Raw genomic sequence first — 12,342 nt, 5'->3', positions numbered from 1 at the left:
TTGAAGGTCTCACGTGGAGTCTGTTGTTGCCTTTTTCTGCCCTTCAGATGTGAATAGAGAGACCTGACAGGTGGATGTACTGACTTAGTTGTGTTTCACACAGGTAATAAGAGTGTTTTATTTGTATTATTATTTTGATTTCTTTAGCACACGCTCAGTTACTGTGGAAAGCTGAGAGACCTGACAGGTGGATATACTGATTTAGTTGTGTTTCACACAGAGAATAAACTCTCCTGTGGATGGCAAACCCCTGTCTACGATTCGTCACTAAAGACACAACGCAGAGATTTAACTTGATGGCCACGTAGAGATGAGACCGGCTACAACTGCAGCAACTGAACTGTAACCGATCCCCTGGAGTTGGACTTTTTTTTTTAAGTTGTCAGTGTTTCTTGACTCTTTGAAGACTTGGTTTGGATTTTGGAACTTTGCCACAGAGTTGCACAAGGCTGGGTCATTTTCCCATCATTAAATGGTGGAAGTACCAGGGCAGGCTCAGTGGTTACATTAGTGAGAGATTCTCCATACCCATAGTTGTGCTTTGACATGTTATAAGCTCGTCTTGATAAGTGTAGTTGTTTTCAAAATCATCACCACCCAAATTTTGATTACTTTATTTAAATTTAGGGATAGCTTTCTGAGTTGTCTCGCTGTGCCAAGTTTTTTTCCTTCATGATCTGTTGGTAGGCAAATCAAACTGGGGCTGATTGAATGTCAAATTAGTCATTGTGAAATGTAGAAGAATGCAGAGAAATGTATAATACAGGGCCAGACCTTTAACATGATGTTCTTAATGCATGCTGAAATATTGTCCAAGATTAATATCCATACATTTTTACATTTACCAGTAGTTGTTTTAAGAAAAATAGTTGTGATTTCAGGGGCCTGTGCCCCAGTAGAGAACACCCCTGCCTCATTCCAAAGATAAGGCACACAGGTTTTCTCAAATATTGGTAGGGACATTTCTGTCCTCCCAAATTTCTGTGCCTACCGTCCATAGGAAAAACTACGCCCTTGGTCTGTGGTCATTTTGTACGTGTTAACTGAGCTCTATGACTTTCAAACAAGACATTTTAGCAGACCTACATGGGCTCGGGCCCCTGGGCCTTTGCCGGAGCCCCCTTTGGTTATCTGCACACCTGCATTTATGACGCTCTGCTACCACCGTGTAAACACATACATAAAACTTATAATTTAATTTTTTTCTTATACCGTTACGCAGCTGTAAGTAAGTGTTTAAACGTTTAATCTTAACTAACGGGTTTTTTTTTGCCGTCGAAATTTCCGTACCATTCACTACCCAACTTACGTTGATAAACCGCGTACTTTACGTAAATTCCTTAGGAGATGACGTTTCCTACGAGTGTCGCCGTAGTTGGTAATGGCGCAGCTCGAAGAGGCGGATGCTGCTCAGCTACACCTGGAGGACGTCGATGTCAAACGTAAGTAAACTGCAGCAGTTCCTTCTTTGTTCACTGATTTTGGGACCGTAAACTGCAGCGTAAATTGTGGTTCAGTCATCACCAGCGCTGTGCGGTGAATTCACGGAGAATTTGAGTTTGTAACTACTGAACTCAACAAGGGCCTCACCACGGAGCTCCGCCATAGGACCTAAACGGTCAACAACAACAGCGTCAAAGGGGCTGGGGCTAACATTAGCTAAACCGCTGTCGTTACTGATATTAGTGTAAAGCCCTTCGTAGAGATTTAATCCTTGTTAAATTAGGGTTCTACCACAGTTTCGGATGACGGTCTCATAACGGAGCTGCACCGCAGGACCGTTCACAGTCAGAGGAAAGTGACTAGCCCTAAATAGTCTTTATTTTGATTTTATCTTTATTTTTTTTTTAACTTTTGAGACCAGTATTAAGCATTTGGGACACAAGAGGCCATCTTATATTAAAAATATCAGTAGTATACGACGACACATTTTCCCCAAAAGTTTTTGAGAAGGAAAAAGGTAATTTAAGTGTTAAAACTCAGTAGGAGGGCCTTCGTTTATCTGTATTGTGACATTTACCCAATATTTTGTAGCTGTGAAAAATGGTTTGGTTATTTTAAATTTAATGGTTTTATGTTTTGAGATTTTCTCATTTCTAACAGAAATAAAGATCAATGTGGTCATTAGAAAAGATTACCTTGGACTTGTGGACATTTTTCATTATTTCCTCATATTTTAGAGACCAAAAAGTTAGTCACACAATAATTAAAATAATTAAAAGTGGGAGGACAGAGGTTTAGTTTTCCTCTTTTTGACAAACCTATGACAGCTGTTAATGAGCCATGCAGCTGACAAGTTACGTTACCCAGTGACACATTTCAAATAAAAGTATTTTTTCCTCTCCTCTGTGTCTATGAAGCTGCTGATGGTGGACCTGTGCCGTCAGCTGGTGGAGCTGCCAAACAGGAGGTGAAGGATGAAGCTGCTGCAGATAACGATGCCAAACCCTCCATCACAACTACTGGTGAGTTAATAACTGTTTGTGTGTTAATCAGCGCACATGGCAGCTGCACACCTGTGTTTACAGAGGAGGAAATTTTAATGACAGGATCACTGAACCTTTACAGAGAGTTTTCTCCTCTCCTACTAACAGAGAGGCACATCTCCATCCAGACTAAGCTGGAGGGCCTCGAGATGCTGGTTGACCTCAACGGTGGTAAGTTCGGTTCTTCAGTCACTCTTCATTATTCTTCTGTTCTTATTATTGTTATTAAACATTAAGTAACATAGAAGAGAAATTTAAGGACATACTGTGTCATTTTCAACTAACAGTGCCAAAAATTGAATTTTTTTCTCAGTTATTTTTGCTGCTCCTTATGTAATAGCTGAGGTTTGATGGAAGATGACCGTTGTCTTTAGAGTACTGCAGTGCTATCGTCTCATTTTTTACATTTAAAGTACAGTTTTTGACATGATTTATTGAATAATCAAGAAGAAAAAAACCTCAACAAATGAATCGATAATGAAAACAACTGTTGGCAGCAGGCCTAGTGATTGTGTGTTTTCACTCATCAGCGGGGCGAAAGTCATGTCCTCTGTGTCCGGAGGAGAAGTTTAAAGCCTGCTACAGCCACAAACTTCGTCGACACCTGCAGAACCTGCACTGGAAAGTTTACGTGGAGTTTGAAGGTAGGAAGGTGAAGCTCGTCGTCACACGCCACCCTTTTGGCCATATAGCAGTAAAGAGCTTGCACACCTCTGGGACATCAGGAAAAGTATACCAAGCTAAAACATTTGTATGAAAGTGAGATGTACAGATCTGTCAGGCTGAAGGTGAAGACGCGCATCAAATCGTGATTCAAACCACTGTTGATGTGCGACAGGCCAGAGGATGTGCATCTGCCACCTGCCCTGCAGACACCTGAAGCCCAGCCTCAGTGGAGATCAGGTGAGACAGCAAAACACTGGCTTCCAGCAGCACCAAACATCAGCATAGCAGGTCCTGCACTTAATGCTCCTGTGGTTGCTTAATAACTGACTTGGACGTTTGGTGCAAGTTAAATGGACAAGGTTACAGTTTAGCGAATTTAAAACACAACTAACTTAGGTTTATTAGCATCAGCAGGTACAGGAGGTTGTTTTTTATGTGGTGGTTTCTTGGCTGCTTCTTCTAAGTACCACTAAACTTAGAACAATTAAAAAAACTGAGATGCAACTAGATTATAGATATAGATTTAATGTTGGACTGTCTGTGATTCCTAATCGCACTGAGAGAAAGGTTGTGTCTTGTGTTTTTATGACATGTCTTCCTTCATTTTCAGTGCAAAATATTTATAGTAATCCTTACTGTCTTGATGTGGACAGAAAAAGCCAATTAATTGCTACTTGTTAAGTATCCATTGTGTTGTGTGTGGTTTTTTTTTTTAACAGCTTAGGGGACCGTTATTAGCATGTGACTAGATGCAGTGGATCTCTTAGCTTATTTAGCCACGGCACAGTTTGTTCCCCTATAATTAAGACCAGATTTCACAGTCCCTTCTGGAGACTTACCAACAAATTACAGTTAATAAATGTGCTCCCTTCCTAAACATGAGGAAACTGTGTGACCTATGAAATGAAGAGTTACTGTCAAATGAACAGCTCTGTCTGATTGGTGCGATGTTTGTTTTTGGATGCAATTTTAGGACATTTACCTTCAGCCTATATTTTTGTTTTTTTACACATAAATTCAGTTCATGTCACATTTGGTTTTGTGTCCAGGCGTCAGGGAGACACATGGCTCACTATCACTGTGTGGTGTGTTCTGCCACCATCGCCCGAAAGACGGACATGATCAGCCACCTGAAACGTCACGTCAACAAAGGAGAGACTGAGGCCAGCTACTCCGTTAGCTCCGACGTCTCGTTTGAAGAGCCAGGTAGATGATGTGTCTGTCACAGCACAGGGCGCCGAACAACAGGCGAACATGATGTCAGATGAGATGCAGACTGGAGCTTGTGTCACTGTAGCATCATGGCTGGTGTGTTTTCCTGGTCTTAGAAGCTGCATAATAGTCAAGAGTCACAAACTTGGAAGCACAGTCCAAAAAGTTCAGACTTCTTCCTCTAAAGCCTGTGACTGACTACAGTCCAGTACAGAGAGACACTGATGCTGCTGTAATCTCTGCATTAACAACATGGTCGCCTCCTTGACAGCTGCCTTGCTTATTTATGTTCTGCACAATCAGAACTTCCCCACCTAAATGACTTTTCTAATCCTGCAGGTACACAGGCCTTTATGTGAACAATATATACATACAGTGCCATGGTGGTTAGCACTGCTGCCTCACAGCAAGAAGGTTCTGGGTTCAAGCCCCGGCCGACCCAAGGCTTTTGTGTGGAGTCTGCATGTTCTATTAGCCACGTTCACATATTCAAAGGCAAAGTTTCAGAAAAGACGAAGAGCAGCAGCTGAGAGATGTGAATTCTGTATCAAAGTTATCAGATGAATTGATTGGAGGATTTTTACATCACACAAACCAAACGTACAAATACAGCAGAATATTGTGGTAAAAAGCAGTGATGCTTCTGTGTGGTTTAACGTGTCGAATGTGTCAGCAGCTCTGTCGGGCCAGGCATATGAGATCATGAAGGAACTCGGAACAAACGTCCAGCTCCTCCCGAACTACACCACCCCGCAGAAGAGCGACACCTACTTCAACCGCAAGATGAAGACCAACAGGTCAGCGCACACAGGAGACGTGATCTCGCTGACATGCATGTGCAGATCTTTGTCAACTCTGATTGGTGTCTGTGTTGCAGGAAGCTGGTGTTTTGTTCGCTGGCCGTTCTGGCTGAAGAGAGACACCCGCTCGAGTGTCTGGATGCCTTCGGAGCCACAGGTGGGACTGGAATGATCTACTGTAACAACGGCAGCGAACGTGCTGTAGGCTTATGGTTTATGGTAAAACAGAAGTAAAGTGGCAGGTTATTGTAAGAAAACGTCATTGTGTTATAAGAAAGACAAAGTGTCATTCATTCAATTCTAGTGTGGGTATCGGCCTTTTCCTGTTTCTTCCCTCTAAAGAAATAAATTATCCTGTTTTGCTGGCAGATTTTTAAGCAGCAGACATTTGAAGCAAAAACAACAATTCGCTCACAGTTCCAGCTTCTCAGCTGTGAATATTTTTTTATGGTGATTGGGTTTTTAGTCAAAACAAGAACTTTCATTTATCAGCTCGTAGGAGACGGGGTAGGCGTTGCTCGCTAGGCTGAACGTTAGACTGAAACATGGAGGATGTTATGATGACAGACCTTCACACTGGTTAGAGAACGTTTCAGCACAGAAAGTGCGTGCATGTTCAGCACCACTGGATGAACCTAACACTCCCACGGACACACACTAACATCAGGCCTCTGTCTTGTGTCTGCTGGTTCTTTCCTGCCCACAGGGATCATGGGCCTCCAGTGGGCGAAGCACCTCTGTAGCGCAGTCAGAGTGACCATAACAGATATCAGCGACGCATGCGTCAAAATGATTAAAGAGAACTGCAAGCTAAACCACATCCGTGCAGAGGGAGGTACACGTGGCTCCCGGGGGCCTGACGCTGCCAGCGGGGACATCGAGAAAGATCCCATCGCCACGGTGGAGGTCGCCAAGATGGACGCCAACGTCATCATGCACCTGCGGCCTTTTGATTATATGTGAGTGAGAAAATGTGATTGAGCTTCTCGGTGCGGTTATTTAAATCTTACATGTGACCGGGTGGAGCAGACGCGACACATACGGTGGTAATTCAGCCTTTACTGTGTAGTGACTGGGAAATACCACAGCAGTACCCGCCTGAGTCCCATGCGTAGTCTCAGATGAAACCAGCTACGACATGAGCATGTTTGATTTTGCAAAACATAGGTTTTATTTTCATCAGAGCAGCATCACCTGCTGCTCTTTGCTGTTCTGTCTTAACACATTAACCCTTAAACTAAAAGTTTAAAGACAGCATCACCTTTATCTTCCATCGCTATGCTTTCGTTACTTATGTTAAGTCTTTACATTTCACAGATTTTAAGGTTAGCTGGTATTTTCTGTTGACATGATTGACATCCTTGTGTCAAGAAGTCTTAAGTCATTTTTGATACCATATCTGGACTTTCCCCGTACGTAGCCTCTTTGTAGGAGTGGATTTGTACTGGTTTACAGGTTAAAGTGCACTCCAGCCTGGGGACATGAGTGGTTTTAAATTCTGTAATGTAAAAGTATCGTGCATCTTAAGTATGTGTTCCTGTAATCAGTCATGTTATGTTTCACATCTTTCAGCCACTTGGATCCGTTTGGTACGGCTGTGAACTACCTGGACGCCGCCTTCAGAAATGTCCGTAACCTGGGCATCATCTCTGTGACGTCCACAGACACCAGCTCCCTGTACGCCAAGTCTCCCAACGTCACCCTGCGTCACTACGGCTGCCACATCGTACGCACTGAGTACTACAAAGAGCTGGCTGCACGCATGGTAGTCGCCACTGTGGCCAGGTATGACCTTCAGTCGCCCTGTTAGTGTCTGTCTTGTGCCGTGTGAATTCTGACCCTGTTTGTATATGTGTGTCCAGAGCGGCGGCACGCTGTAACAAAGGCATTGAGGTGCTGCTGGCTGTGGCGCTGGAACATTTCGTCCTGGTGGTGGTAAGAGTCCTCAGAGGTCCCACGCAGGCTGACGAGTCGGCCAAGAAGTTGAGAAAGCTGGTCCACTGTCAGTGGTGTGAGGCGAGAGTCTTCCTCAAGCTAGGAAACATGGTGGATGGTGAGTGCAGCTCAAGTGGTGTCTGTTACAGACTTTGTCTGGGCAGCATGAGCGTGTTGGATACACCAGCTCTCTGCTGCCTCCTTTAGGCCAGTTTGTGTTCATTTACACAGGTGAACCAAAGCCAGTTATAGACACTTGTTCCTCACAGTCACACTAACAAGTTCACATCAAATCATTTTTATTAGGAAGGCACCGATCTGAGTTGTTCCCCCCTCACTATCAGGTATTTGCTGATTCAAGAACAGCCTGGTGCTCTCCTTTCCCCAAGTGTGAGATGTAGCTTTTCAGTAGACACGGTTGATACCCCGTCATTCTCCTGTGTTCTCCTGGACAGTGTATGATTTTATTGTTGGTGTTTATTTTACCTTGTTTTCTGGATTGTTCTCTTTTATCAAGCTTTGTGTAAGGATGTAATGCAAGTTACTTCATGCTAAACCTCCCGACAGTAAGTACAGAAAATGTACTTTTAAGAAAACTACATTTAGTTTTTGCTAACGTTAGCCTTCCATGCTCTGTTCACGTCCAGCTTCACACCAGACTTAGAGCGAGACCCAGCTGGGTTAAAATGGTCCGGTAAGAGGACCGATATGGTGCGTCCTTAGTTTTTCTATGGTTATCACAGTTTGAAAGAGGGAATTCTTATTCATGACAAGAGCCATGATTTCAGTTATAGCTAATGTTATAGGCAAAGTCTTGACGAGACCTTTTGTGAATGTTTAGGTGTCGGCGGTAAAGACAAGTGTCACTGGCATGTGGTCAGCTGCGGCCAGCTCTCCTCTGTGTCCAAACATGCTTTGTTTGAGTAGTTGGTTTTTCTGCAGAGCACAGTAAGCTAACTATGGAAACTGAATCAAGTCCTAACTTGTGCTTCTTCCAGACACACTGCCCTGTAACTGTCATGGACGTCTGCCTGGAAAGACAGCAGTGCTGCTGGGACCGTTATGGTAAAACTCAATGTCACTGCACAAAGACAGAAACACTCAGACTCCTCAGGAGACTCTGCTGTATGTTAGTGCAGGGAAGCTGCACCTCCTAACGCATGTATGTGTGTGACAGCAGGAGGTCCAGTCACAGTGAAAATGATCATACCTCACTGAAAGTACACCTGTTTGGTTTGATGCCAGTGCCGGTTGATCTCTGATCGCTGCACGTGGTAGCATTAACAGCTTCAGTGACAGACACACCTCACAGGGCTGCATGTGGAGTTGAGACACAGCAGCTACTTGACAACAGACACAAATAAAACTCTGAATGCAGAAGTGGTTTAGGTGAGACCTAGAGGCTGTGAAATGCAACTTGTTGGTGACAGTCCTCACAACTGTGTGCGTGTCCAGGTCTGGTCCTCTGTTTAACACGGGCTTCCTGCGGGGGATGCTGTCAGCAGCGGTGCAGCACAGTATGGACGACATCCAGCCGCTCGTCAAGACTCTGATCTGCGAGTCAGAGTGCACCACCCTCAAGTCTTTGGTCCACGGGCCATCAGCTCTCACCAGCCAGGGTGAGACGCCAGTCTGATACTCACCTGTAACCTGTAACCTGCGTATGAACAGCACGTGTTTATACAGTATTGTTTCCTGTGCAGTGGAGTGTGGAGTCGTCATCAGGACCCTACAGAGCGGCGAGGAGTCTGGTCCTGCTGATCAGTGCGGTGAGTCAGTCACACTGCTTTTATAGACCCGAAACCCACTGGATTTAAAGCCTTAAAGATTAACTCTGCATAAATGTGTTTCTCCTGCTGTCGACACCATAATCATTCAAGTGACTTGTCTGTTTGCCTCGGCTGAGTGCAGTTCTGCTCAACCATGAAGTAAAGCTTCAGTCAGAACAAACAGCGCCTGGTGAAACGTACTCGTCTGGTGTTGGTACATGGGTACAGATGCTGTTTCCACTGCACTCAGGACACTCGGTGTGTTATCCTGCTCATGGTAAACAGTGATCACTACAAAATATGATAACAAGGCCAGATGGCCCAGAACGTTTTGTCTTATCAGCTTTGGTACTTCAAGAAAGTGAGTTTTTGTCATTGACTGCGATCCCAGGGTTATAAACATAACCTGCAGAGCTAGTGGCTCCTAAATCTGGAGCGAAGTGATGGAGGTGGATTAATTGAGGACCAGGACAAAGTGTTTCACAAACAACATGCATGTTTTCTCTCTGTGCTTTCTGTTTTCTGTCACCCTGTGAAGCACTTTGAACTGCCTTTGTATGATACCATGCCACACAAATAAACCTGAGCCCTCGGACCTCTGTGGCTCAGCGGCTACACACAGTGCACATTGTGTTATACAGTGTTCATACACTGTTTGTTTTTTTTCTCATGAGCTTCCACTGTCTACATCATCTCTAGCACTATGTGATGACCAGGCAGGCCAGTCAGCGGGGACAGCTGGGCCCCCCCGTGGGGCTTCTGTAGCACAGAGCTGCTGTGGCTCCCCGTCTGTCCACTGGGGGCCAGTGTAGGCTGACTGGGCTTTACACCTGACAGAGAATTTACAACAAAGATGCCTTGCAAAGGAAACCCAAAATGCATGAATGACATCCTTAATAACATATGCTCTTGAGTTTTACCCTCAAGTTACTTCTTGTTTGTTTAACTCCAGAAAAGTCTTTTTTTCCCCACACTGTACATTCTACATCTGCTTGTTCCAACACTCCAGCTACAGTGTGTTTTTATGGCTGTAGCATCACATGACATGGGACTGTTCTAGATGATGTGTACATCTGTTTACACACATTTCTCCAGATTCCAACTGCTTTATTTGGAGTTTATAGCAACTCTGGGGTTTCCATTAAAATGTAAGATAAAGTTCTGTGGTTTTGAAGAGAACATGAGCTTGTAAACGACAGTGGCTCCAGCAGGGGCTGATTTACCATGGGTGGCATTAGCCCCTCTGAGATGAGCTGTCTGTTCACATCTAATTCTCAGCTCTTCTGCAGGTAAGAGGAAGACTGGGGACGAGTCTGGGAATGTAGTGAAGAAGCTGAAGCCTGACACATCTCTGGAACATCCGCCGTTCTACTACAGCATCCACCGCCACAGCATCCGAGGCATGAACATGCCCAAGTGAGTGACCTCTGACCTCTGTAGGTGTAAAGCAGGTGGTGAACTGTGCCACATTTGTTTGAATCCAGACATAAACTCCAGTACTCTGTCTCAAAACAGGTTGAACAAGTTTCTGCAGTTCCTGATGGAGGCTGGCTTCAGGGTGAGCCGGACTCACTTTGACCCGACGGGGGTTCGAACCGACGCCACGCTGGAGCAGTTTAAATCGGTCCTGACCAAGTACAGCGTCCCCACGTGCACTAAGGCCACCGCTACTCAGACGAGTGTGAGCACAGAGACGACTGCGTGAGCAGACCAAGCAGGCCCAGGTCAGTTCACACTCCTGAGCATGAGAGTGTTGGGTCGCTGGTTTGGCTCGGTTTGACTCCGCCTCTGCAGCTTCTCCAAACCTAAACAAAGTTCTGACTGCACTGATTTCTAAAAAGCACACCGCGTTCGCCATGGTTGTGTAAGTATAAACACTTGACCAAATAAAACGTGGATTTTTGCAAGACAAACAGCACAGACGAGCCAATTTATAATCTGTTTCTCTATGTGTTATAGATTTCTCTTGAAAATCCTTCTGGTACAAGTAGCTTTTCTTTTTTTAGCTGATTTATTGCCTTATTGTTTTGCTTGTATTATAAAACAGAATAAAATGTTTCTGCTAAAGCCCGAGTCTGGCTGATTTGTCTGAGAGGGTCAAACCTGCGTCGACATGCTTTCAGCCTCAGTTTTCAAAGGTAAAGTCAGTGGAAATGACGTGGACTTTGGCTGGTACATTAACAGTCTGTAAATAGACACTGATCACAGGGTGAACTCAGTGTTTGTGTGTGAGGTCAAAGGTCAGAGCTGAACAAATGCGGACTTGAATTTGTTGGTCGTTTTACCTCAGATGAAGTGAATGTGTGCAGGACTGAAATGTTCTGTCACTGCAGCTTTAGTTAAGTTTCTCGTTATAAAAATCTGATGTGCACAACGTTTATGGAAATGATAAATGTGTAAGAGGCCAGATAACGGTGCTTTTCCCCAGGCGTGGATCAAACCCCATAAGAATGCCACTGGGTGGTGGATGCTGTGGTCTCTACCGCTGTCCTCACACAGCCTAATTACAGCGAGGAACAGAAGTATTTGAACACCCTGCGATTTTGCAAGTTCTCCCACTTAGAAATCATGGAGGGGTCTGAAATTCACATTGTAGGTGCATTCCCACTCTGAGAGACAGAATTAAAAAAAAATTCAGGAAATCACATTGAAAGATTTTTAAAGAATTTATTTGTCTAGCACTGCTGAACATAAGTATTTGAACACCTGAGAAACAGCAAGAATTCTGGCTCTCAAAGACCTGTTACTGTGCCTTGAAAAAGTCCACCTCTACTCCACTCATTAATCTAAATTAGTAGCACCTGTCTGAGCTCTTTAAAGACACCTGTCCACCCCACAGTCAGTCAGACGCCAACTACTACCATGGGCAAGACCAAAGAGCTGTCAAAAGACACCAGAGACAAAATTGTGGACCTCCACAAGGCTGGAAAGGGCTACGGGGCAATTGCCAAGCAGCTTGGTGAAAATAGATCAACTGTTGGAGCAATTGTTAGAAAATGGAAGAGGCTAAAGACGACTGTCAGTCTCCCTCAGACTGGGGCGCCATGCAAGATCTCACCTCGTGGGGTATCACGGATGATGAGAAAGGTGAGGAATCAGCCCAGAACTACAAGGGAGGAGCTGGTCAATGACATGAAGAGAGCTGGGACCACAGTTTCAAAGGTCACTGTCGGTAGAACACTACGCCGTCATGGTTTCAAATCATGCATTGCACGGAAGGTTCCCCTGCTCAAGTCATCACATGTCCAGGCCCGTCTGAAGTTTGCCAAAGACCATCTGGATGATCCAGAGGAGGCATGGGAGAAAGTCATGTGGTCAGATGAGACCAAAGTAGAACTTTTTGGTCTAAACTTCACTCGTCGTGTTTGGAGGAAAAAGAAGGATGAGATGCATCCCAAGAACACCAACCCTACTGTGAAGCATGGGGGTGGAAACATCATGCTGTGGGGGTGCTTTTCTGCGAAGGGGACAGGA

The 12,342-nt window shown here is 44.7% G+C and overlaps 1 protein-coding gene across 3 annotated transcripts; it reads left to right on the top strand.

Annotated features, from left to right (window-relative positions):
* The first annotated feature begins 937 nt into the window (after positions 1–937).
* Positions 938–10,908, top strand: trmt1l (tRNA methyltransferase 1-like). Of its 3 annotated transcripts, XM_020609025.1 has the most exons (17): positions 938–953; positions 1,345–1,442; positions 2,361–2,465; positions 2,595–2,657; positions 3,017–3,130; positions 3,325–3,389; positions 4,202–4,358; positions 5,038–5,161; positions 5,242–5,321; positions 5,871–6,123; positions 6,737–6,949; positions 7,027–7,217; positions 8,098–8,164; positions 8,555–8,718; positions 8,803–8,868; positions 10,158–10,284; positions 10,384–10,908. In XM_020609025.1, exons 2-17 carry the CDS (start codon positions 1,382–1,384, stop codon positions 10,571–10,573), a joined length of 2,040 nt encoding a protein of 679 aa, XP_020464681.1. In that variant the 5' UTR covers positions 938–953; positions 1,345–1,381; the 3' UTR covers positions 10,574–10,908. The 3 variants fall into 3 exon arrangements, with proteins under 3 accessions (XP_020464681.1, XP_020464680.1, XP_020464682.1); XM_020609024.1 differs by lacking the exon at positions 938–953 and having other exon boundaries at positions 962–1,442; XM_020609026.1 differs by lacking the exon at positions 938–953 and having other exon boundaries at positions 962–1,442; positions 5,041–5,161; positions 10,384–10,907.
* The last annotated feature ends 1,434 nt before the right edge of the window (positions 10,909–12,342 follow it).

The sequence above is a fragment of the Monopterus albus genome, unplaced genomic scaffold (assembly GCF_001952655.1).
Source record: "Monopterus albus unplaced genomic scaffold, M_albus_1.0 scaffold98.1, whole genome shotgun sequence".
NCBI lineage: Eukaryota > Metazoa > Chordata > Actinopteri > Synbranchiformes > Synbranchidae > Monopterus > Monopterus albus.
Note: the sequence above shows the minus strand (reverse complement) of the source record. Positions and strands in the feature narration are given on the sequence as shown.